Here is a 27431-nt window from a genome sequence, read left to right on the forward strand (position 1 = left end):
CCTATTTCCAAACAAAAAAATATTAAAAAATAGGTCTGGGAGTGTAGCCCTGAGGTAGAAGGATTTTCAGGAACTCTAGTACCACACACACAAAAAAAAGAGGAAATGGAACCCAGGGGCATTCTACCTCTGAGCTACACCCCCATCCCTAATTTTTTTAGTCTTTTAATTTTTGAAACAGGGTCTCACTGAGTTGCAAAGAGCCTCGCTAAGTAGCTGAGGCTGTCCATGAACCATGATCCTCCCGTCTCTCCCAAATGCTGGGATTACAAGTGTGTGTCAGCACGCCCGGCTCCAAATCTTATCTCTAATCAACACAAGGAAAGGGTTTATGGACCCCTTTTAGAGGAGAGCATAGCTAATTGACTATACTGCCATGGAAAAAAATACCGGTCAGAGTCACTGAATCCAGTATTTCAAGAGAAGCTCGAAATTAATGTTAGGTGATTCTTTCAATATTTAAGAAAACAACTAATTCAACTTTAGTCAAACTCTGAAAAGGACAGAAAATCACTGTGGCCCACAGGTCATCTGTGATCTCTGAATTAAAGAAACCAAAGGGCTTACCAGAGAGAAAAGCTATAGCAAACAGTAAAATGTTAATTCTGAGTATCAGCACACTTTAAGGGGCCATGGTTTGAATGCGGCCCCTCCAAAATTCAGAAATTGAAACTCAATGATCAATATGCGTATAAAGAGACAGGGCCCCCCCCCTTTTTTTGGTAGTACTGGGGTTCCTGGAAGCCCTTCTACCTCCGGGCAATACTCCCAGACCTATTTTATATTTTTATTTGGACACAGCGTCTCTTAAGCAAGCAAGGCTGGCTTCAAACATGCGCGATCCTGTCTCCGCCTCCCAAGCGCGGGGATCACAAGCGTGCGCCACCACGCCCAGCTGAGACAGGGCCTTTTAAGAGGTGATTAGAGCTGAATATGGTAGCACACGCCTGTAACCCCAGTACTTGGAAAACTGAGACAGGAGGATTGCAGGTTCAGTCAGCCTCAGCAACTTAGCAAGGCCCTCAGATACTTGGTGAGACCCTGTTTCAAAATACAGAATAGGGCTGCGGGTGTAGCTCAGTGGTGGAATGCTCATTGGTTTAATCCCCAACACTCCCTACACACACGCACGCACGTGTGTGATCAGGCCATGAGAGCTCCTCCCTTGTGAATGGAATTAAGGTTCTTGTAAAGGATGCTTTCAATAGCATTTGGTTCGCCTGCCCTTCTGCCATGTGGGGTAGAACTTCCCTCCCCTCCAGAACATGGAACAAGACACCGTCTTGGAAGCAGAGAGCAGCCCTCCCTCCACAATGGAAACTGCCGGTACCTTATCTTGGACTTGCCAGTCTCTAGAACTGTGAGGGGGAAAGAGCAACGCTCTGGGCTCACTCTCTTGTGGCTCACAGGGAAAATTAAAAAGATGGGGGAAAAAAGGATGCGGCAATGCTAACTACTACCTTCGGCTCAGCTCTGGTTTGAGTGCCTCTGAGCCTTCAGAAGGTGCTCCAGCGATGAGGTGAGTTGCAAATCTCTGGACTACAGGATGGTAATGTCTCTGCCAAGGAAACAAGACAACCATATTATGCACAAGTCATTATTTTCGAAAAAAAAAACTAGCTACAATGAAGATTTTAATAAAACCACACCACCTTTCTGTTTTTAAAAACCATGTATGTCTACATAATTCATTAGAACTACATGCCAAGAGTAAGAATATTATCTGTGCTCACAGGATTCAAATATACAAATGTTTCATGATCAAGTAACCAGTGGCACAGCTTAGCTTTGCTTTAACAGTACAAAAAGATAAAAGTAATCTCTATTTCTTTCTTTTTTGTGTGTGGTACTGGGGATAGAACCCAGGAACATTGCACCTCCAAGCTCGAGCTACACCCCCAGTCCTATTTTTTATTCTTTATTTTGAAACAGGGTCTCAATGAGTTGCAAAGGGCCTCGCTAAGTAGCTAAGGCTCTCCGTGAACCACAATCCTCCATCTCAGCCTCACAAATTCTGGGATTACAAGCATGCGCCACCACGTCCAGCTAATAATAATATTTTCCGAGTGAAAATAGTTTGTTATAAAAGATTACTTAATACTCATATTATACAAGTCACACTCATGTGTCCACACTGCAGCAAGATGGATACTGTAAGACACAGTTAAAACCACCCTGAAATGGGGCCTCCTGAAGTCTCCAATACAAAACAGAATCCACAGCCGGGCGTGGTGGCACACGCTTGTAATCCCAGCATTTGGGAGGCTGAGACAGGAAGACTGCGGTTTGCAGACAGCCTCAGCTACTTAGTGAGGCCCTCCGCAACTCAGTGAGACCCGGTTTCAAAATAAAGAATAAAAACTAGGGTAGGGGGTATAGCTCAGAGATCAAATGCCCCTGGGTTCCATCCCCAGACCCACAAAAAATAAAAATAAAAATAGAATCCAATACAAAAACTTTCCCCACCTTTAGCAACAGCTTAATGAATAGTGAGAGCAAAGTTAAATGTAGCAATAATAAAAATTCTACAACAGGCATCCCCAGAACAAAATATATATACATACATATATAGTTAGGTATCCTACTAATAATAATTATTTGAGGAAAACGTGAAACAATACTGCTCGCTTTGGAAGGGGTGGGGAGCTTACCCGCAGCATGTGCAGCTCCCACAGAGCAGTGTTCTGAGCATTACAGTACTCAGGCTCATCCAGCTCAGGGAGGAACACCCCGCTTCCCTGAGACTCATTGTCAAGCAACACGTCTGTTTTGGGGAATGTCTGCAAAAAGCATCGCATTAAAAAGAAGGAGCAATTAAACTGTTAATTCAAATAATTTTATTGTTCTGTACTTCTACTTCATTTGAATTGATGGCTTTATAAGAGTTATAAATACAAGGTCTTTATACCTAATTTTAATTAAAAATTTTAAAGTTTATATCCTAAGAGAATAAAATTAGAAACATCTTGTTTCAAGAGACCATTTTATCTTGCAAAAGAAAAACAGAATATTTTTTCTACCTTCCAATCCCACTTTTAGAAATCTTCCTTATAGAAATATATTAGATACATGAATAAAGATATTTATCACAACATCATTTATAATAGGAATAAAAAAAAACAGCCTACCTATATTCATCAAGAGAACTACAGACAAGTACAAAGTCAGACCACCTAAACTTGAATCCCACCTCTACATTTACCAGCAGTGTTGCTTTAGGCAAGTTCTTCTCTAGACCCATGTTCCCATCTGCATGATGGGACAGTAAGAGTGGCTATCTCAGTCATAAAGACTAAAGGAGTTCGTCTTTGCAAAGCATTTTTAACTGTGGCAGGCACACAGTAAGGACTGTGTAAGTACATGTTAAACAAAAAACTAAATAAACTCCAATCAGTAAAGAAATAAAGTTGGAATATTTGTATTGACACAAAAATATATCCACTATCACTAAGTGTTAAAGAGAAAACAGTGCAAAGCATTATCCCTTTAATCTCCTTTCCACTAACAAAAAAAAAAATCTGTGGCTACATGTGGTGGCACATTCTTGTAATCCTAGTATTTGGAGGCTGAGACAGGAAGATTACAGGTTCCCATACAACCTAAGGAACTTAGCAAGTCCCTCAGCAACTTAGTGAGACCCTGTTGTAAAATAAACAACAAGCAAACAATAAAATGTAAAAGAAAAAAAAAATCACTGTTGTCTGTGTGTGGTACAAGTAGTTACACATGAATAAAAATGTCTACAAGGCTACCCACCAAGCGATAATGATGGTTACCTCCAGGGAATGTCAACAAATAACAAAATAATGCTGCTGCACTACAGAACTTAGCTCTCTTGATTTTTCTATCACCACTTACGTGCATTAATACTCTGGTAGCTGCTAAAATGCCAATGCTTGAATCTGGAAGCACCTGCAGGGCCAGTGTGCACAGGCGCTTGATGAAGGCAAGAGCTCGCTGCTGAGACACTTGCTTCCTGCGCTTGGTTAACATGACATCGAGGCACTGCAGCACCAGCTCAACACCTTCATTGGTGGCACCTAAAACAAAACATAATGTCCTTCAGGGCTGCTGCCATCACTTTTGCATCACACGACTTCACTAAACTCCAGGGGAAAAAACAAGATAAACTCTTAAAACTATTTCCCTAAACAATGAATGAGTGTTGTATTGCTAATAAGAGATACACTGGGCTCTACTTATTGCATTTCCAGTCAATTCCAAAAGTTCTATCTCTCTTGGCACTGGCAGGCCAGAATTTATATGCCTATTGCTATCTTTCATTGACTATAACTCTGGTCATAACATATTCTTTGACGATAAATATGTAAATAAGAAAACATGCTTTAAACATACATACCTGCATGTAATTTGAACAATGTTTTATAGAGATGTGTATAGAATTTCATTGGATCAATATTTAGAACATCACCTGGAAATGAAAACAAAAATTAAATTTAAGTTATAGCCTCTAAAGATAAACCCAAAAATTCACTTAACTAAGGAAACATCTTACCTTGTCCAGAAAGAATATGAAAAGCAGTCTGGACACAGTGAAGACTTTCTTGATAGCTTAGATCCTTTAAAGAAAAAAATGACAGTAAGAACTATAATTACCATTTATATCTTCTAAAAGGAATTCATTAATATTTACTTACACCAGACTCAATCAGAGTATGAAGAACTACTAATAAGTCATCAAAAAACTCCACATTTATAAGGTGAGCAAACCTAGAATCAAACAAAACTTAGTTAATAGATAATCTAAAAGCAAAATAAAGCAGGCAAAATTAAGCTTGATTTTAAAAATTCATTTTTAATGTTCCTTACTTCAAAATGTTAGCTCTAACGGAAGTAATGGAGATTGGTTGTTACAACAATTCATACACTATTGGAACACTGTGCTCAGTAAAAATATATAAAGGACTAAATAAATTAAAATGTTTTAAGCTAGGTGTAGTGGTGCACACTTGTAATCCCAGAACTTGAGAGGCAGAGACAGAGTTGTGGCCAGCCTCAGCAACTTGTGAGGCCCTGTGCAATTTAATGAGACCCTGTTTCACAATAAAGAACAGGATGGGCATGGTGGCGCATGCTTGTCATCACTGCAGTTGAGAGGCGGAGACAGGAGGATCGCGCAGGTTTGAAGCCAGTCTCGCTGGCTTAAGAGACCCTGTTTCCAAATAAAATATAAAAATAGGTCTGGGAGTATAGCCCAGAGGTAGAAGGGCTTCCAGGGACACCAGTACCAATGAATGAATGAATGAATGAATGAAAGAGAGAGAGAAAGAAAGAAAGAAAGAAAGAAAGAAAGAAAGAAAGAAAGAAAGGGGCTGGGCATGGTGGCGCATGCTTGTAATCCCGTGCTTGGGAGGCGGAGACGGGAAGATTGCACAAGTTCGAAGCCAGCCTCACTGGCTTAAGAGACTCTGTTTCGAAATAAAAAAGTATAAAAAAAATAGGTCTGGGAGTGTAGCCCGGAGGTAGAAGGGTTTCCAGGAACCCCAGTACCTCCAAAAAAATAAAATAAAATAAAGAATAAAATAGGGCTGGGGGTGTACCTCAGAGGTAGAATAACTCTGGGTTCAATCCCCAGTGCCGCAAAAAAACAAAAAAAAAAGTTAAATACTTCTGTCCTAAGAAAGAAGTAGCTAAGAGCAAATAACTTCCTTGAGGGAAATTTACTAGGTTTCTAGCAATAGGCTAATCATAAAGGAACCAGCAGGATCAGCTTCTAGGAAAACAGGTAGTATGGAGAAAGATTCTGCTGTTTTTCTAGCCCTTTTTTTTTTTTTTTTTTTGCGGGTCTGGGGGATGGAACCCAGGGGCATTTGACCTCCGAGCTACAACCCCTGCCCCACTTTTTTTTATTCTTTATTTTGAAACCAGGTCTCACTGGGTTGCAGAGGGCCTCACTATGTAGCTGAGGCTGTCCGCGAACCGCGATCCTCTGGTCTCAGCCTCCTGAATGCTGGGATTACCAAGCGTGCACCACCATGCCCGGATAAAGATTCTGCTGTTTTTTACATGGGCCTGGAGTAGGATCAGTGACAGAGTGCAAGTTCAGTGTGTGCAAGGTCCAGGGGGGTCTATCCAAGTACTTTATCTAGATATATAGTCTCTCTCTCTCTCTCTCTCTAGTCTATATCTATATATCTATATATAGATATATAGATATAGAGAGAGAGAGAGAGAGAGAGACTATATATCTAGATATAGTGTGTGTGTGTGTGTGTGTGTGTGTGTGTGTGTGTGTGTGTGTATGGACACCATGACAGCTTTCAAGATAAAATAAGAATAATACTGGATCTGGCATCTGGCTCAGGCCCTGCTACTAATTATCTACATTATCTATATTATCTATATTATCTATATTATCACTTGACTGTCCTAGGCCTTTATTTAATACTAAGAGTAACTAAATGTAAGCATACTATATGTGCTATAAAATATTAGGCACTGAAGTAGGTTAAAGTCAAAATACTCTTCATTATCAGTGAAGAATTCTTACTGACTCTGTAAGTCTTACAAAAAGAGACTGTAGAAGTGGAACCCTGGAAGATATATATATATTCCATATGTATTGATACTACTTTTGTAGAAAACAATTTGGCATTATTTATCAGAATTAAAGATGACAGCCAGACGTGATGGTGCACACTTGTAATTTCAGTACTTGTGAGGTTGAGACAGGAGGATCAGAGGTTCAAAGCCAGCCTCAGCAACTTAGCAAGGCTCTCAGCAACCTAATGAGACCCCATTTCCAAATAAGAAATAAAATCAGACTGCAGGTTGTAGCTTGGAGGTAGAATACCTCTGGGTTCAAGCTCCGCCACCAAAAAGATAAAAAAAAAAATGACTATGCCCTTTGATCTGGCAATAGATGCACACAAGTGCATGAAGATATAAATAAATAACAATTATTTTTATTGTAAATAGGGGAATAGCCAAAAAATTCATGCCTATAAAAATGGAGTATTATAAACTTTAAAAAGTTATCTTTAAAAGCCGGGCATGGTGGCACACGCTTGTAATCCCCGCACTTGGGAGGCTGAGACAGGAGGATCGCACAGGTTCGAAGCCAGCCTCAGCTACTTAGTGAGGCTCTCAGCAAATTAATGAGACCCTGTTTCCAAATAAAAATATAAAATAGGTCTGGGATTATAGCACAGAGGTAGAAGGCCTCTGGGTTCCACCCCCAGTATCACCAAAAAAAAAAAAAAAACTAAATTAAATTAAAAGTTATATATAAGCCGAGCATGGTGGTGCACACTTTAATCCCATTGTAATTGGGAGGCTGAGACAGGAGAATCACATAGGTTCGAAGCCAGCCTCAGCTACTTAGTGAGGCTCATAGCAACTTTGTGAGACCCTGTTTTCAAATAAATACAAAATAGGTCTGGAAGTGCAGCCCAGAGGCAGAAAGCCCCTGGATTCCAACCTCAGTACAAAAAAAAAAAAAAAAAAAAAAAAATGTTATCTGTAAGCCAAGCATAGTGGCACGTGCTTGTAATCCCAGTACTTGAGAGGCTGAGACAGAAAGACAGCAGGTTCAACACCAGCCTGAGCAACTTAAGGAGACTCTCAGCAACTTATCAAGACCCTGTTTCAAAATAAACAAAAAGGTTGATGGTGTTGCTCAGTTAGAAAACCCCTGGGTTCAGTCTGCAGTATCATGAAAAATAAAAGGTTTGAGATGAAGAAAAAAAAATCCCATTGTTACAAATAGTTTTAAGAAAAGACTGGTGAAAAGGAACAAGAACTGCGGCCACTGGGCCGCCCTGGGGGAGCCTGTTTAAAATGCATGGACGCAGAGCTACGTTGGTCTCATCCACTTAAAAAGAATCTAGAGGTGTCAACCTCTACAGCCCTTACTTGGCAAGACCTTCTAAGACGGCTGGCAGGAGGGGCGACCTCTGGGCCTTCTTCAATATTCTGAAGTAGGTTACAAACACCATATTCAGAGTCTCTGTGTGCTGGCGAAGGAAACAGACAAAACCACTCAGGATAATGGTATGCTGCCCCGAGTCAGCAGGAACTCTGACTTTCAAAGCTAAATCTTACTTATTTTTCCCTTTCCATCCTCCCATAATTCAATCACCGAAACTTTAACAAAACAGAATGAAGATACACATTTTGTGATTTCATAAAATAAGCACTGATCACACCAGTTTCTTGAACATCACCAAAGTCACTCATCTAAGCTTTAAAAATAAGCCAGTTATAGTCCTACAAATTGAAATACTGAGTTAGGACAATTTAACACACTATCCTGAAAGACAAACAGAACGCGACGCTGCCTACCAGCTTCAGTTTCCTCTCGGTACTCTCCGAAGCTTCTGCCTCCCGAAGCTCTCGCTCTAGTTTCTCTTCTGCTTTCTTCCACTGAAAACAGGAGGGAGGGGGTCAGAGTGTGTACGACTAAGTGAAAGAGGCAGAGAATCCAAATGACAACATTATAAAAACACATACATAAGAAGCACACATTGCCTATTAATGGAAATATAAATCAAAATACACATACACCAAATTTATAATGGTGGTTACCTGCTGGGAGGAAGACAGAATGAACAAGAGAGAAGCGAATGGAACTCCTACTCTCTCCCCAATGGTCTATTTGGGGGTTTTTGTGTTTTGTTTTGTTTTGTTTTGTTTTTGTGGTACTGGGGATAGAACCTAAAGGGCTTTTCTACCTCCGGGTTCAGATTTACTGAAGTAAATCCACTAATACCTGCTCACTGAATGGTGGATAAAATGGAATATGCTATCACTTTCTGTAATCTCAATTAGAACATTAAAAAAAGAATATGCTGAATCCCCAAATAATTCCTAGTGTTAAATACCTATTAACATCAAAGCCCATCATCAATAATTCTTCCAAAAAACATTTATACAAAGCAGGGCATGGTGGCTCACACTTGTAATCCCTGTACTTGGTAGGCTGAGACAGGAGGATGGCACAGGTTCGAAGCCAGCCTCAGCTACTTACTGAGGCTCTCAGTAACTTAGTGAGACCCTGTTTCCAAATAAAGTATAAAATAGGTCTGGGAGTATATCCCGGGGATAGAAAAGCTCCTAGGTTCCACCCCCAGTACCACACACACACACACACACAAAAAAAAAAAAATACACAATAATCCTGTAAAATAGGTATTATTATTATTAGCCCCATTTTTAAAATAATAAATTCCTGAGATGTCAGTTAATAGTTGTAGGCTGAATTTCAACCCAGGTTGAACAAGTAGCCAAATTCCAACCAACCAAGAAACATGATTTTTGCCCCTATCTTTATATGAATGTATCTTTTGTGTTAAGGAAAATAAATCTGATTATAATGATTCTAAATGACCTAAAGGATGGAAGACCACATGGCATAAATATCTTTACACCTCATGTTTTCCTTGTGCATATCTGTCAGTTTAAATTGATCTGAGAAAACATGTCTTTGCAATAACTGGAAAGAATAAGATCCTGTAAATATTAGGTTTCAAAAATTTTTTGTACTTTTTTTTTTGAGAAGTCTTACTTTGTTGCCCAAGCTAGTCTCCAACTTCTGGGCGAAAGCAATCCTCCTGCCTCAGACACCAAAGAAGCCAGGACCATAGGTGTGTATCACCACACCCCGCTCCGAGGTTCTGATTTTTATACTAATGATTTAACTATGATTTACCTGCCCCTGGATCATTATTAATAGTAATCATTATTACTTTAATGATCAAATAAATCATAATACCTACGTGAAACAAAAAAGGAAACAAATCAGACCTTTCTCTGCATTCTTGATAGCGTTTTCCTCTTTTCCTTGAAAGTCATGAACTTTTTGGGTTTATTAATGTCCTCTGTATCTTTTTTCACCTCTACTTCCTTGATTCGTAAGCACAAAAATGTTTTTAACATCTAATATTGGGAAAAATACAAATATATAGCTTAATAGTAATACTGTCCTAAAAAATTTACTAGAAAAGTAAGCATTTAACAATGTAACTTCCTTCATCCATGCAAAAACACTTTGAAACATCTTTTATCATATCTTACACAGTTATTATTTTGCTCATCATATTCAGTTATTTGTGTCTAAAAAAGGGCACTAGGCTAGTATTTGGCTAAACACATAAAACTTTACCATCTAATAAGTGTTAGAGAGATTATTTACACTGGTAGATAAGATTATAAAGAGTAAACCAAGCCGGATGTGGTGGTGCACACTTGTAATCCCTGCATTTGAGAGGCTGAGACAGGAGGATCGTGGTTTGAGGACAGCCTCAGCTACTTAGTGAGGCCCTTTGCAACTCAGTGAGACCTGTTTCAATATAAAGAATAAAAAATAGGGCTGGGGGTGTAGCTCGGAGGTAGAATGCCCCTGGGTTCCATCCCAAGTACTGCAAAATAAAAAAAGTAAACAGGACAGAAAACTATTTAAAATAGTATGGGACAAGGAGATATAAATTAAGATATTTCTAACCCAGCTTTAATTTATCAAGCTTGCGTCATCTCTTTTTCCCAGTAAAATATAGTCTCAACACTAGAGTTATTAATTTGAAGACAAGTTATTTTCCTTTAAGTCAGTGGTTCCCAAACATTAGCCAGTATCAGAATAACCAAGAAGACATGTTAAAACACAAACTACTGGCCCCATCCCCAGATTTTGATTCAGTAGGACTGGAGTGGAGTCCCAGAATTTGTATTTCTAATTCCTAGCTGATGCTGTTCCTGAGTACAATGAGAAAAATTGCCTCAAGTCATTCAAAAAGTTGAGAAACAAATTTGGAAATTGAGCATTTGGGAGGCTGAGACAGGAGAATCGTGCAGGTTCGAAGCCAGCTTCAACTACTTAGGCCCTTTACAACTCAGTAAGACCCTGTTTCAAAATAAAGAATTTAAGTGTGTGTATATATATATATATGGAAAGCCAGGTGTGGTGGCACACACTTGTAATCCCCGCGCTTGGGAGGCTGAGACAGGAGGATCACACAGGTTCAAAGCCAGCCTCAGCTACTTAGTGAGGCTCTTAGCAAATTAGTGAGACCATGTTTCCAAATAAAATATAAAAAAATAGGTATGGGAGTATAGCCCAAAGGTAGAAAAGTCCTTGGGTTCTACCCCCAATACCATAAAAAAGGGGGGGGATGGGGGTGTCACTCGAAGGTAGAATGCCTCTGGGTTCTATCCCTAGTACAAAAAAAAAAATTTGGAAACTGATATGCTATAGCATTCAATTACCATATTTAAACACAGAATAATAATGGCCTACACCCCTACATTTTATCTAGAGGAAACCTCCACATTCACCTCCTGCACTCATGGCAGCATTCCTGGTTTGTATTATTTCCATGTTCCAATATGCACATTTAGGAGAAGGTTAAGTATTTCAGATAACCCAGCTAGAAGCATAGAACAAAAACAAGTAATAACTAAAGACATGAGAAGAGGAAGCTCAAGTCATTCAGGGTACTACAAAGATCAATTTCTAATATGCTACAGTTACTCTATGTGCGCATAAAATATCACTCACCAATGAAAAGTAGCTCCAAATTAAAGAATGTGGTTTTTAGGGGCAGGGAATGTAAGTCTGTGGTAGAGTGCTTGCGTAGGATGCAGAGTCCTGGGTACAATCTCCAGTACCAAAAAGCAAACTTTTTATTCTAGCATCACTAAAATGAAGAGTTTCTCTATGGCTGAGTTTCATACTCAAGCTTTATTATCACTGTATAATTCTGAATAATTATAAATTCTAAATATTTTCTCTTACTCAAGTCTAGTATTTATCATTTTAGTGGTTCGACTGAACTATGAGAATTAAGGAAAAAGGGGATCTGACAGCAAAGAAAGACTACAAGATAGGAAACTAAAATACCCCTAGGTAGAAAATATAAGTTTAACCACCAAAACTTGGTAACTGAAACTAAATTTAACAAAAATATCTAAGACTAAGCTGACCCACACTTGGAATCCCAGTACTTGGGAGACTGAGACAGGAGGATCACAGGTTTACAACCAGCTTCAGCTACTTACTGAGGCCCTACACAACTTAGTGAGACCCTGTTTCAAAATAAAGAATAAAAAATTGGGCTGGGAGTATAGCTCAGAGGTAGAATGCCCCTGGGTTCAATCCCTAGTACCTCAAGAAAAAAAAAAAAAAATCTGAGACTGGTCATGGTTGCCCATGCCTGTAATCCTGAGTACCTGGGTGATAGGAGGATCTCAGGCTCAAGGCCAGCAACTTAGCAAGACACTGTTGCAAAATTAAAAAATAAAAAGGGTTGTAGCTTGGAGGTGAATGCCGCTGGGTCCAACTTCCAGTAACCTCTCCCCCCTAAATAATAACTTAAGACCCTAAGTAATACTTCACTTAAGAATGTAAAAGCCTGGCATAGTAGTGAACAGTTATCATCCCAGCTATTTGGGAGGCTGAGGCAGGAGGATGACAAATTTGAGGCCATCCTGGGTAACTTAGTGAGACCCTGACCCAAAATAAAAAAGGAATGGGTTGTAGATCAGTGGCAGACCACTTGCCTTTCATGCAACAAGGCCTTGGGTTCAATCCCTAGTACCATGGCAGAGAAGGATATAAAAGTTGTTTTAAATAAACAGGAACTGTGGGTGGTGGAGCATGCTTGTGATACCTGTACTTGGAAGGCTGAGACAGAAGGATCCCAGATTCAGTCAGCATTGGGCAAGTAGTGGGATCCTAAGTGTTAAAATATTCTTGGAAACTAACAGTATTTTTCTCAAACATTTTCAAATTTGGCAACTGCTGGATCCAGTATCTACACTTCAGAAATTTAATTTATGGAATACTCATAAAATATGAAAAAGTAATATGTCAAAATGTTCTCTTCAACACTGACTGTAACAGCAAAAATTTAGAAATAACTGTTATACTATGGCTAACATTAGAAAGAATGGGTAGCCCTACACAATAAATAAAATGAAAACTGCTCCAGAACACTTTCATAGCATAAGCCCATTTTGTGCTAAAATATAAGCAAGCATATATCTGTGTACACAAACACCTAGAAAAATGACCATACCAAACTGTTCACAATGCTTACATGTAAAGATTTTTCTCATACTTTCATATGCATATGCATATATGCATTATATGTATATACATATGTATAATGTATAATGTATATGTATAATGTATACATATAATTATACACATGTATATGTATGCATATGCATATGCATACATATACATATGTATAAAAAAGAATAAATAAAAAATTCCTTAGGCTGGGCGTATAGCTCAGTAGTAGAGTATTTGCCTGGTTTGCATGAGGCCCTGGGTTCAATCCCCAGCACCACCAACAGAGGGAAGAAGAAAGGAGAGAAGAAATTCCTCATAACAATTGAAAATTGACTTTATAATGCTGGACATGGTGGCGCAAGCTTATAATCCCTGCGCTTGGGAGGCTGAGACAGGAGGATCGCACAGGTTCGAAGCCAGCCTCAGCTACTGAGTGAGGATCTCAGCAATTTAGAGAGACCTTGTTTCCAAACAAAATAGGTCTGGGAATATAGCCCGGTGGTAGAAAAGACCCTGGGTTCAAAAAAAAAAAAAGAAAAAGAAAAAAAGAAAATTGACTTTATAATGTAAAAGCAAATAAAATACAAAGTAAGAAAAGACTTACCTCTGGTCTAACTTCATAATTTCTGCCTTTCACAAAGCCAGAAATCACTTTAACCACACCAAGAGAAGCTTGGCCTAATTTGTCTTGTTTAAAGAGTTTCTTTACTGCCTCACAACACATTTCAGATATCTGAAAAATAAAAAGTAACACTAAACCAGTGTTTGCCAACTTTGGCTCTAGTGATATTTTTGGCTAGATGATTCTCAGTTGTGCAGAAGCTGTCCTATGCACTGTAGAATGTCCAAAAGCTCTCCTGCCCTTTACCCAGTAGATACCAATAGTAACACCCCCCACTACCGCAGTCAACATTCAAAACTGTCTGGAGACATTTCTAGGGGGCAAAGCTGCTTGCTTTTAAGAATCACACCACTTACTTTCAAATAATTCTCTTAAGCCGGGAGTGATGGCACACGCCTGTAATCCCAGTACTTGGGAGGCTGAGACAGGAGGATCGCACAGGTTCGAAGCCAGCCTCAGCAACTTTGTGAGGCTTTTAGCAACTTAGTGAGACCCTTTTTCCAAATAAAATATAAAATAGTTCTAGGAGTGTAGCTCGGAGGTAGAAAGCCCCTGGCTTCCATCCCCAGTATCACACAAAAATAATAATAATTTTCTTTAAAAACATGTTTAATAAATGATTAACATGTTATCAATAAACATAGCTCCAAAAAATTTGTGGGGGAAAGGAATCACATGGTCTACAATTTTTCTATTTGGGTATGGTGGCACATGCCTGTAATCTCAGCACTTGGGAGGCGGAGACAGGAGGATCACAGGTTTGAGGATAGCCTCAGCAAGTAGCAAGACTCTCAGCAACCTAGCAAAACACTGTTTCAAAACAAAAAATAAAAAGGGCTGGAGTAGTAGGTCAGAGGTAGAATGCCCCTGTGTTTAATCAAAAAAAAAAAAAAAAAAAAAACCACAGTGAAAATCATTTAGAGCAACCCACCGATTTTGACATGTCATTCATGAGAGGAACAATCAACACGATGATGTTGTTGTGGAAGTTAAAATGCGGGAGCGCCACCAGCAGCTCACACAGGCTCTTCACGGCCACTTCCGCCAGGCCTCTGTACGCCTTCAGGGACACTACGTTACTTTTCTTCAGCTTCCTTTGCTTCCAGTCTAGTTAGAAGATAAACGTAGTTACTCACTTTAATCACTGATTAGCCTTAAAACAAATTAGCTTTCTTTCACAATAAATACTATTTTATCACTTTTAGGTACTGGGAATTGAATGCAGGGGCACTCTACCTCTGAGCCATACCTCCATCCCTTTTTTTACTTTTTTGTTTTTGAAACAAGGTTTCACCAGGTTGCTGAGGCTACCCTCCAACCTGATATCCTCCTTTCTTAGCCTCCTTAGTCCTGGGATTGCAGGCATGCACCATCACACCCAGCTATCACAATTTTATTTATTTTATTTTTGCTGTACTGAGGAGGGAACCCAGGGGACAGTCTACCTCCGAGCTACATCCCAGTCCTATTTTTTTTTCTATTCTTTATTTTGAAACAGGATCTCACCAAGTTGCAAAGGGCCTCACCAAGTAGCTGAGGCTGTCCATGAACCAGGATCCTCCTGTCTCAGCCTCCCAAGTACTGGGATTACAGGCACGTACTACCACACCCAGCTCACAATTTTAAAAAATAAAGACTTAGCTGGGCGTGGCGACACATGCGTTTGGGAGGCTGAGACAGGAGGATGCTTGGAGGCTGAGACAGGAGGATCGCACAGGTTCAAAGCCAGCCTCAGCTACTTAGTGAAGTTCTCAGCAACTTAGTGAGACCCTGTTTCCAAACAAATTATAAAAATAGGGCTGGGAGTATAGCCCAGAAGTAGGAAGCCCCTGAGTTCCACCCCTAGTACCACCAAAAATTAATTAATTAAGTAAGTAATTAAAATAAATAAACAAATAAATAAATAAGACTTCACAATGGTCAAGTATGCTTAGGAAAAGTCTTATCTCTGCATGGTGCCATCCAGAGGTTGCCGGCTACATATAAGTGGCACCCTGGGCAGCTGAAATGCTCAGATGTGCTGTAAATGTAAAATATACACTTGTCAACTTAGGATAAAAAATGAGAATATAAAACATCTCATGTGTATGGGGATGGAGGCTAGGGACTGAACCCAAGGACATTCTCCCTCCAAGCTATGCCTCTAGCCCTTTTATAATTTTTATGTTGAAATAGGGTCTTACCTAAGTTGCTGTGGGTCTTGCTAAATTTCTTAAGCTGGTCTCAAACCTGTGATCCTTGTATCTCAGCGTCTCAAGTACTGGGATTACTGACAAGTGCCACCAAACCCAGCTCATCTCATTAATTTTTAATATTGGAAGCTGGGCATGGTGGTGCATGCTTGTATCGCAGCAATTGGAAGGCAGAGACAGGGAGGGGGATCTCGGTTCGCCAACAGCCTCAGCTATTTAGTGAGGCCCTTGGCAACTCGGTGAGACCCTGTTTCAAAATAAAGAATAAAAAATAGGGCTGGGGGTGTAGCTCAGAGGTAGAATGCCCCTGGGTTCCATCCCCAGTACCAGAAAAAAATAATAAAATAAAATTCGTATGTTGAAGTGATCATTTAGATATGTTTATACTTTAGTGTTAAAATTGATCTCATTACTTTTTATTTTAATATGGCTACAGTTTTACAAATGACTTATATGGCTCATTTTATGTTTCTATTGGACAGTGCTGGTCTACAAAAAGGAAGGAGGTTCCGGTGGAATGTGAAGCATAAAGGCAAGCTCCATGCCACCCACACCGTTTCCCTACGCTCCATCGCCTTCATGCCCTTATCAGGACAATGGGACTCAGGAGCTCTATTCCAGCTGACAGTAACCGGGTGATCTGTAGACCCAGCACTACATAGAGTCCAACTAGATCAAATAAAAGCCACTAGCCACCAGGTGTGTTGGCTCACGCTTGTAATCCCAGTACTTGGAAGGTCGAGAACAGAGGATCCCAGGTTCAAGACCAGGCTCAGCAACTTAGTAAGACACTTAGCAACTTAGACCCTACAAAATAAAAGAGGGCTGGGAGTTTTCAAGGCGATCACATCTATTTCAAGGTATCCTCTTCTGATTACTAGTTCCAAATAAAAATAGTAGAATAAATCTCAACTGTTCATATACTCAATATACAACTATTTTCTGAAGGACCACAGCAAGAATAATGCTAATTCTGCCGGGTGTGTAATCCCAGCATTCAGGAGGCTGAGACCGGAGGTTCGTGGACAGCCTCAGCTATTTAGTGAGGCTCTCGGCAACTGGTTTCAAAATAAAGAATAAAAAAAAATAGGGCAAGGGGTGTATCTTGGAGGTCAAATGCACCTGGGTTCCATCCCCAAACCCACAAAAAAAAGAAAAAAAAAATTCTAACAACCAATAAAAGAGAATATTTAGGTTTGTTAAGCATAGTTCTAAGTACTTTATAAGCTCAATTACTTCTTACTATAATCCTTTAAGATTTTCTTATTCCCTTTTTTGTGTGTGTGGTACTGGGGATGGAACCTAGGGACATTCTACCTCTGAGCTACACCTCCAGTCCTATTTTTTATTATTTATTTTGAAACAAGGTCTCACTAAGTTGCTGAGGCTAGCTTTAAATCTGTGATCCTCCTGTCTCAGCCTCCCAAGTACTGGGATTACAAGCATGTGCCACCATGCCTGGCATTATTCCCATTTTATAGACAAGAAAATCAAAGTACAAAAAGATTAGGTAACTTGCCCATCACATGAATAGTACGTGGTGGAGTCAGGCTGGATCCAGGAGTCTGACTCCAGGCTCCACTCCTTGTCATACTCTGTACCTGACTCTCACTAAACACCACAAAATAAAGGATTCACCTCCGTGATCAAGACTAGGTAGTTACAAACTTTGAGAATATGCTTACTATACCTTTAACCATTTGTTCCAGATTTTCTAAATAAAATTTGTATTGGCTAACCAGGCCTTCTTCAAATTCTCTTAATTTCTGGGTTTCTTTTCGGATCTGAAAAGATCAGAAGATCATTTTTTAAAATCAGAATATAAAGTTATAACTTAGCACAAAATATGAGTGCCTCATATATGCTCAGTAAGTTAAATTAAAAAACCACCCTATTTCTCTCACCTCCAGCTGTCCAATATTTTCAGCTTATTGGATACAGTAATCAAATTTAGCATTACCTTGGTAGATTTTTCTGCTTCTGTTAGGGGCCGGATTTTATATGAGGGAGTAATGTCCTTAAATAGCTCCATCAAAGAAACCACCACCAGCTTCCGAACAGTAACAGCCACATCAGGGTCCTGTTCCATCAGCATGGAACGTAATTCTTTCAGTTTTTTAACCTGTTAAAGAAATAACTTATAAGGCTGAAAAAAATCACAGCAAAACAACCGTGACCAGGACAACAGTCACAACCTTGGCAGTAAGTAGAGTTCACCTAACAACCTGCAGAGTCGGTCAAACCATGTCACAGAACACTCTGCGCACCTATCCAGGGATACATGACTAAGGCTAAGAGGCGGTCATTATCTATGTCCACAGCAGTTAGAAAAATGCAGATTATAAAAAGAGTCTTTAGGAATTTGCCTATTTTTAGAAATTCCTTTTGAGATTTCCTAACGCATGTATGTCTAATTTTCCTAAAAATACTTTTTGTGTGTGTGTGGCACTAGGGATTGAACACAGGGGTATTCTATCTCCAAGCTACACCCCAAGCCAGATTTTTAGTCTTTATTTTAAAACAGGGTCTCCATAAGTGGCGGAGGGCCTCCCCAAATAGCTGAGGCTGGCTGCGCAAACCTGCAATCCTCTTTCAGCCTCCCAAGTACTGGGATTACAAGGGTGCGCCACCATGCACAGCTTGAAAATACTTTTTGAAGCCGGGTGTGGTGGCGCACGCTTGTAATCCCAGCGCTTGGGAGGCTGAGACAGGAGGATTACACAGAATCAAAGTCAGCCTCAGCTACTTAGTGAGTCCCTGTTTCCAAATAAAGTATAAAATAGAGTGGGAGTATAGCCAGGAGGTAGAAAGCCACTGGGTTCCACCCCCAGAACCAAAAAAATAATATGTATATATATACTTTTTGAAAATATATTAAATGTTATATATATCATATACATTAATCAAGAATTAAATGTAATATAACATACCACATTAATTTCCACAAGATTCACACAAAGGTAATTTGTATGATAAAACACTGCCAGGTGGTGCAACATATGCTGTGCACATCTGTGATCCCAGAACTTGGGTGGCTGAGACAAGAGGATCGCAGATTTAAAGGCCAGCCTTGGCAAGCCTCATCAACCTAGTGAGACCCTGTTTCAAAATAAAAATAAAATAGGGCTGAAGGTGTAGCTGGGAGGTAAAATGCCATTGCGTTCAATCCCCAGTACCACACACACACACAAAGATAAAACAGAAGAATTGTTTTTAACTAATGTGCAGTTTTTTGTTCGTTTTGTTTTGTTTTGTGGTGCAGGGAATTGAACCCAGGGGCATTCTATCTTCAAACCATACTCCAAGCCCTATTTTTTTTTTTTTATAATTTTTTGTGGTACGGGGGTGGAACCCAGGGGCTTTCTACCTTCAGGCTATACTCCCTGACCTATTTTATACTTTATTTGGAAACAGGGTCTCATTAAATTGCTGAGAGCCTCTCTAAATAGCTGAGGCTGGCTTCAAACCTGTGCAATCCTCCTGTCTCAGCCTCCCAAGCGCTGGGATTACAAGCGTGCGCCACCACCAGCTTATTATTATTATTATTATTATTTATTATGATGATGATGATGATTATTTTGAAACAGGGTCTTGCTAAGTTGCAGAGGGCCTCGCTAAGATGCTGAGGCTGGCCACAAACCTGCGACCCTCCTCACTCAGCCCCCCGCCCCCGAGCACTGGGATTACAGGCGTGCTCTACCAACCCAGCTATGTGCTTTTTGTTGTTGTTTAGTCTGTTGAACTTATCCAGTGTTTACTGAATTGTGAAATGATTACACCTAGCCTTCTCTCAGCTTCCCTCTGAGAAAGAACCGTGAGGCAGATCCTCCCCCGAGTTCACAGGGTGAGTGGGGAGACATGGGCAGTGGGACTGGGGGCAAAAGGCAGAGGGATGTGCTTGTTTTGAAAACTACTACTGTCTGTGGTAGTGCCTTGAAAAGCAATGTTCTGGTTGGTTAGCAATGTTTACCACAGCAGGAAGTTAGGACAAATATGCCTCCATCTTTTTGCAACCCCTAAATTGGGTGACATGAGGATAAGACTCCAAAGTAGTAGAAGATCTGGATTCTAATCTAGTGCCTGTGAAAATATGAAAAGAACCACTCAAGTTTTTTTCAGATTCAATTTTCCAGCTACAAAATGAGATCAACAGATCTTGCATCTGTGGTTTCATAATAATAAAATAAGATAAAGTAGGAAATATTTTAAATATTTCTGCTACAAATCATGCCCTTTGTTTTTCTTTCGTTCTTCCTCCTTTTTTTTTTTTTTTTTTTTTTTTTTTTTTTTTTTGGTGGCACTGGGGTTCCTGGAAACCCTTCTACCTCCGGAATACACTCCCAGACCTATTTTGTTTTTTTATTTGGAAACAGGGTCTCCTAAGCCAGCAAGTCTGGCTTCAAATCTACGCAATCCTCCTGTCTCTTGCCTCGCAAGCGCTGGGATTACATTAAAAAGATAAAGCTGGGCGAGAAGGCACACACTTGTAATCACAGCATTTAGGAAGCTGAGCCCAGAGGACAGGGGTTCACAGACAGCCTCATCTACTTAGTGAGGCCCTCTGCAAATTAGTGAGACCGTTTCAAAATAAAGAATTAAAAAAAAGGGCACGGGGTGTAGCTCGGAGGTAGAATGCCCCTGAGTTCCATCTCCAGACCCACAAAAAATAAAATAAATAAATAAAGAATGCCCCTGAATTCAATCCCCAGTACCAAAAAAAAAAAAAAAAAAAAAAAAAAAAGTGAGTCTTAAGTAAAATCACTTGCCCAAAGTCTCAGGGCTGAGAATGAACCTTGTCTTTTTGACTTCAACTGTTCTATCACTATTTTTACCACTATACACTATACATTATATCCCAATTAAAACTGATTTTATCTCTCAGTCTATTTCACTTAAAATACTTTCTGCTCATAAATATTTCTGAATTAATTAAGCAACTTCTATGTGATATGTTGATTATTAAAAACTATTCTCACCAGGCATGGTGGCACACGCTTGTAATCCCAGAACTCGGGAGGCTGAGACAGGAGAATTGAAGGTTAGCGGACAGCCTCAGCTATTTAGTGAGGCACTCTGCAACTTAGCAAGACCCTGTTTCAAAGTAAAAGAATAAAAAAATAGGGCTGGCAGCCAGGCGTGGTGGCGCACGCTTGTAATCCTGGCGCTTGGGAGGCTGAGACAGGAGGATCGCACAGGTTCAAAGCCAGCCTCAGCTACTTAGTGAGGCTCTCTGCAACTTTGTGAGACTGTTTCCAGATAAAACATAAAAATAGGTCTGGGAGTATAGCCTGGAGGTAGAAAGCCCCTGGGTTCCACCCCCAGTACCACCAAAAAAATAAATAAATAAACAAACAACAACAAAAAAAAAAACAATAGGGCTGACAGTGTAACTCGGAGGTAGAATGCCCCAATACCTCAAAAATAAATAAATAAATAAATGTCTACAGATTAGAAAATTTGCATGTAGTTTTTGTTTTGTTTTTCTTTATTTTGAAATAGGGTCTCACTGAGTTGCAAAGGGCCTAAGTAGCTGAGGCTGTCCCTGAACTCAGATCCTCCAATCTCAGCCTCCTAAATGCTGAAATGATAAGCGTGCGCCACCCCACCTGGCTACACATAGTTTTCTCCTCCCTAATAAAATTAATTTTATATACTTACTGCTTTCAGAATTACCACAATAAGTCCAATATCTTCATTTGGAAATGTGGAAAATAAGACTCAGAAAGTTTAAGTGATTTTTCTTTTTCTTTTCTTTTCTTTTTTTTTTTTTTGTGGTACTGAGGGTGGAACCCAGGGGCTTTTCTACCTCCGAGCTATCCTTCCAGACCTAGTTTTATACTTTATTTGGAAACAGGGTCTCACTAAGTTGTTGAAAGCCTCACTAAGTGGCTGAGGCTGGCTTCAAACCTGTGCAATCCTCCTGTCTCAACCTCCCAAGCACTAGGATTACAAGCATGGGCCACCAAGTCCGGCTTAAGTGATTTTTCTAAAATTACAAAAGAAATCAAACTTAGACGTGGGACTAAACTTCCATCTACTCTCTTATTTAATCCAGCAACAATGTTTATAGTTAATTCTTTCCTTTTTGTGCATACTTATAGGCAATAAGAGAATCTTAATGTATTATAAATTTACACCCTACCTAATACAAAGAAACCGAAGAAATTAACACTACCTACATTGCCTTCTGGATCTGATAATATGGCAGACGCCAAAGCTGCAATATGTATTTTCTTCTCCTGTAGTTTCTTCTTTCTTTCCATCAAATGTTCTTCTATAGTCAGCTCTCGAAATGGCTCCTCAATGACCTCTGAAACAAGTTACATTTTCCCTCTTAAGTCCTCCTTTATTTACAAGTAGCCAAGAAACTTAATAACCCATAACAATGGCAACAACTAAGATTTGTGTTTATTACTATATATCATCCTCTCAGGCATGTAAGACAGGCAGTATTATCAGACCCATTTTGTAGTTAAAAAAACAAAGTGACAGAAAGTAACTTGAGAGTCTTCCTACACCTGACAGAACTGGGTTTCAAACCCTGACAGTCCCACGGACACCTCATATTCTGTGTGTGTGTCCATCTGTCTGTCTGTGTGCTACTAGGGATAGAACTCAGGGGCATTCTACCTCCAAGCTACACTCCTAGTCCTATTTCATTTTTATTTTGAAACAAGGTCTTGCTAGGTAGATGAGATTCTCACTACTCTCTGAAGCTGTCTTCTAACCTTTGATCTTCCTGTCTCAGCCGCCCTATAAGTACTGGGATTAGAGTTGGGTGCCACGATGGCTGGCCCCAGCTGATATTCTTAACTACTATGCTAATAAATTCAGAATAAACTTATATTAAATAGGGAAAAGGGACAATCTGACCTAATTTTGTTTGTTTCCTGTACTAGGATTTGAACCCATGGGCATTCTACATCCAAGCTACACCTCTGCCCTATTTTTTATTTATTAATTAATTTATTTATTTTTATTTTATTTTATTTTTGGTGGTACTGGGGTTCCTGGAAGCCCTTCTACCTCCGGGCTTCACTCCCAGACCTATTTTTTTTTTTTTTGTTTTGAAACAGGGTCTCCTAAGCCAGCGCACGCGGCTGGCTTCGAACCTGCGCGATCCCCGTCTCCGCCTCCCAAGCGTGGGGATTACAAGCGTGCGCCACCATGCCCGGCTATTTTTTATTATTTTGAAACAGAGCCTCACTATAAGTAGCTAAAGCTGGCTGAAAACCTGGATCCTTCTGTCTCAGCCTCCCAAGTCCTAAAATTAAAAGCATGTGCCAAGCCAGGCATGATGGCACATGCTTGTCATCCCAGTGCTTGAGAGGCTGAGAAAGAAGGATCACACAGGTTCAAAGCCAGCCTCAGCTACTCAGTGAGGCTCTCAGCAACTTAAGTGAGACTCTATTTCCATATAAAGTATAAAATAGGTCTGGGTGTATAAACCGGAGGTAGAGAAGCCCCAGGGTTCCACCCTCAGTACCATAAAAAAAGTAAAAAAAATAAAAATAAATTAAAAAAAATAAAAGCATGTGCCACAAGCCTGGCCAATTTAATTTTTAAAGTACAGAATATTGTCCTTTGAATTACACAAAAGATGTTCAGTTCAAGAAATTAGGAAACTAAAGTTAATAAACATAAGCAGCTAGGAGGATCACAGTTTCGTGGCCAGTCTCAGCTACTTAGTGAGACCCTACACAATTCTGTTCTAAAAAAACAAACAACAAATTATCAGCTTCCACAAGATGAAACCTTCAAAAGTGGAAAAATGCTCAAAATGACCTTTCAGCGAACAGTTCTCCCAAATGTACATCTCACATTCTACCTAAAGTCTCATTTATTATCATGCAAAAAATGTAATGCTTAATTGCACTTTATCACTTGTAAAGATGAGTCCCCTTACCTTCCTCGATTTCTGTCTCTTCTTGATCCTCTTCGTCTTTGTCATTGTCAATAACTATTTGGAAAAGATATGTGTATTAAAACTGAGATCCCATATTTACATATTCAAGAGGCAAGACCAAAAGAAAAGCAGAGCAATGGTTACCATGAAACTCAGTAACCGCTTTTATACAGAGCAAGCACCTAGTAAGGGAAGGAAACGTAAGCAAAGTTTCTGGATGCTGACAGTATTTACTTGTGGTCTGGATGGGTATGTGCTTTGTGATAAGTCATGGTAACTTTACATCTTTGATTTCTGCCTTTTCTGCATGTTTTATTTTACATACACAAAAAGACACATAAAGAAATCAAATTAGCCTTTAAATGCTTTAAATGTAGTTAAAATACTTCCATTTTTAAAACAATAGAATTTGATGGCTCTTTGAAAGAAAGATACTCAAATTTTATAGCTTCAGGTGTACTTACAATATAATGGAAACCTGAGATAATCATCTATATTTCTAGCCAAAATCAAAGTTGCTATATGACTCGTTGCTGCTACCCCTATTTTATAGAACAAGTAAAAGTCAAAAAGATTTTTTTTTTTTTTTGAATACTAGGAATTTAACCCAGGAACATTCTACCTCTGAGCTACAATCCCCAGTCCTACTTTTTAATTATTTATTTTGAAACAGTGTCTCACTAATTTGCTGAGCCTGGCCTCAAAACCTGCAATCCTGTCGCAGCCTCCCAAGTACTGGGATCACAGGCTTGTGCCACCATGCCTGATTTAAAATTAAAATTTTAAGGAAGCTGGAGGTGGCAGTACAAGGCTGCAATCTCACTACTTGGGAGGCTGAGACAGAAACCTGCAGGTTCTACAGCAACACAGTAACTTAGCAAGACCCTGTTTCAAAATAAAAGATAATAAAAGGGCTACAGCTCAGAGGTAGCGTCCCCCTGGGGTCATTTCCAGTACCGCCAGAAAACAAACAAAAATTAATAAAAAAGAAAGTTATATTGATGAGTAGAATAGAAGTAAAATTTTAGGTAGAAAAGAGACGCATTGGGAAAGGAAGGAAGATATGGTTTGAAAGTCTGAAAACACCAAGCCGGGTGTGGTGGTGCACGCTTTTAATCCCAGCATCCGGGAGGCTGAGACCGGAGGATCGCAGTTTGCAGACAGCCTCAGCTACTCAGCCAGGCCCTTTGAAACTCAATGAGACCCTGTTTCAAAAACTGAAGACTAGGGGCTGGAGATTTAGCTCAGTGGCAGAGCACTTGCTTAGCAGACACAAAGCTTTGCGCTCACTCCTTGGCTCCGTAAAAAAAACAGTGGAAGAAGTATAAAAAATATATAAAATAAAAAAAATTAAAAGACTGAAAAATAGGGCTGGGCGTGTAGCTCGGAGACATAATGCCCCTGGCTTTCATCCCCAGTACCACCAAATAAAGAAAACCTGAAAAAGCCGGGCCCGTGCTTTTAAGTATAGAAACTCCGGAGGTGACTAAAACCTGAGCGCTTCATCTTTTGTCAAAGATTGGCTCACCTCTAGAAATAGCCTCCAGAAAGTCACTGTTTGTTAAAAGAGCCCCGCACCCCACAGCCTCGACTCCCTGTTCCAGCCCAGGCCCAGGGAGTCCTGGGCCAAAAAGAATTCTCACCTTTTGTGAACCAGAAAGTTTCCAAGAAAGAGGCTGTCATTCCTTTGCCCCTGGCCACCCCCAATTTAGTATCGCTCTAAAGCCGGGCTTGGTGGCGCACGCTTGTAATCCCAGCATTCGGGAGGCTGAGACCGGAGGATCACGGTCCGCGGACAGTCTCAGCTATTTAGTGAGGCCCTCTGCAACTCAGTGAGATTCAGTTTCAAAATAAAGAATAAAATATATGGCAGGGGGGTGTGACTTGGAGGTCGAATGCCCCAGGTTCCATCCCCAGACTTGCAAAAAAAAAAAAAAAAAAAAAAAGTATAGCTCTGAAGAAGTCTTGGCCATTTTGAGCCATATTTTGGACCAGTTCTGAACCATCATGGAGCCATTTTGGTCATTTTTAGGCCATTTGGGGGCAGCTCTAGGGCAGCTCGGCAGCTCTTGGTCTCTCTCCCTGGGCCACTCTCATGCTTTTGAGTTGACCAGCATTTCCCTTGAACGTGTTTCTTTACTTTACTTGAATTAAAACCTCTACCTTTATATCTAACTGGCGACTGTTAAATTTCTTTTCACCATGGAAGCCAAGAACCCACAGAAGTTATCGTGTTGCCCATGACCATATTAGTGAGGAGATAAAAGTTTAACACATCAGCTGACTGGACTCACCTGGCTTCTCCCTCGTCTGTGGGATTATACCACTCTTATCTTTGATAGGAAGCAAGTGAATCAGTTCCTTTTCTGGTGCAGTCTGCAGCGTCCTTGGTAGTTTTTCATATTTATCTATAACACGTTCGTGCTTTCGTTTCTTGGAGTGAACTGGTTCACTACAGAAAAAAAATTCAATTTTCAATTTTAATACATTTGTAAAGGTACTAGAGACCTACCTTGTAAAAGGTACTATTAACGCTTGAACATTGTGGGGGGGGGGGTCCCAAGTGTAACTTCTGACTGCTCAGAAACTTAACTACTAGTAGCCTGTTACCGACCAGAGGCTTACTGATAACTAAAAGTCAATTAACACACATTTTATGCATGCATACTACATAAAGTGAAAGCTACTTGAGAAGATGCCTTTTACTGTGATACTCAACTACCTGGAGACACACTGCTCAGGTGAGATGATCAGTGGGATAGTTTTCAGAAGACACAACCTTCATTCACCATGACAGTAACAGGAGGTGGCTACAAAATTTTTACAGCAGTGCAGTCTGTACTACACTTAATTTGATGAGGTTAGGATTTAATTCTGCATCTTGACATTTTTTTTCTTTTCTCTTTTGCGGTATTGGGAATGGAACCCAGGGAAAAATACGCATCTCTGATCTACACCCCCAGCCCTACTTTTTTTAGTCTTTTTATTTTTTGAAACAGGGCCTGAGTTGCAAAAGGCCTTGCTAAGTAGCTGAGGCTGTCCATGAACCATGATCCTCCAGTTTCCGCCTCCTGAATGCCTGGATTACAAGCATGTGCTGCCACGCCCAGCTGAATCTTTACATTTGCTTACATGTCTCTCTACTACAGATGGCACCATCTATGGGCTCTGAGGGTTTATGTCTGTACATTTCTAGGCTACGCAGTTCCTCTGTTTTTTCAAACTATCACAAATCCTCAAAAAAAAAAAAATTCACATATAAGTGGACCCACACAGTTCAAAGTCATGTTGCTTAATGTTCAATTGTACAGAAAAATAAGTACATCTATTAGCACATAGGCCAGTACCTGGCATACCAACTGAATAAGTAACTTGTATAGTCTACCACAGAGACTCAAACTACAGCTACATCAAGTTTTCCTTTTACATGCAATAGTAAGGTGAAAGTTACAACAGATTACTTTGGACGGACATTCTACAGAGTCAAAGGCAATGTTATGTTCTATTACTCTCATAAAATCTTTCAGAGCATGGCACGGACTTGAGTTAAAAATATCTTAAGTATCGCAGGTGTGGTGGCGCACGCTTGTAATCCCAGAACTTGGGAGGCAGAGACAGGAGGATTGTGCAGGTTCGAAGCCAGCCTCAGCTACTGAGTGAAGCTCTCAGCAACTTAGTGAG

The 27431-nt window shown here is 40.0% G+C and overlaps 1 protein-coding gene across 1 annotated transcript in view; it reads right to left on the reverse strand.

Moving 5' to 3' along the window:
- The window catches only part of NOC3L (NOC3 like DNA replication regulator), a gene marked incomplete at both ends in the record, with an annotated part of 64716 nt that overhangs the window by 1587 nt on the left and 35698 nt on the right, over positions 1–27431 (reverse strand). The window contains 16 exons of the mRNA XM_080694838.1: positions 1461–1558; positions 2652–2780; positions 3859–4040; positions 4361–4432; positions 4517–4580; positions 4659–4731; positions 7876–7976; positions 8305–8385; positions 9766–9897; positions 13635–13763; positions 14584–14759; positions 17535–17628; positions 17805–17966; positions 22024–22154; positions 23751–23804; positions 26045–26202. Coding sequence (XP_080550964.1) covers positions 1461–1558; positions 2652–2780; positions 3859–4040; positions 4361–4432; positions 4517–4580; positions 4659–4731; positions 7876–7976; positions 8305–8385; positions 9766–9897; positions 13635–13763; positions 14584–14759; positions 17535–17628; positions 17805–17966; positions 22024–22154; positions 23751–23804; positions 26045–26202 — 1836 coding nt within the window. The remainder of the gene's footprint in view (positions 1–1460; positions 1559–2651; positions 2781–3858; positions 4041–4360; positions 4433–4516; positions 4581–4658; positions 4732–7875; positions 7977–8304; positions 8386–9765; positions 9898–13634; positions 13764–14583; positions 14760–17534; positions 17629–17804; positions 17967–22023; positions 22155–23750; positions 23805–26044; positions 26203–27431) is intronic.

This window comes from Muscardinus avellanarius, assembly GCF_963383645.1.
Source record: "Muscardinus avellanarius genome assembly, chromosome: 4".
NCBI lineage: Eukaryota > Metazoa > Chordata > Mammalia > Rodentia > Gliridae > Muscardinus > Muscardinus avellanarius.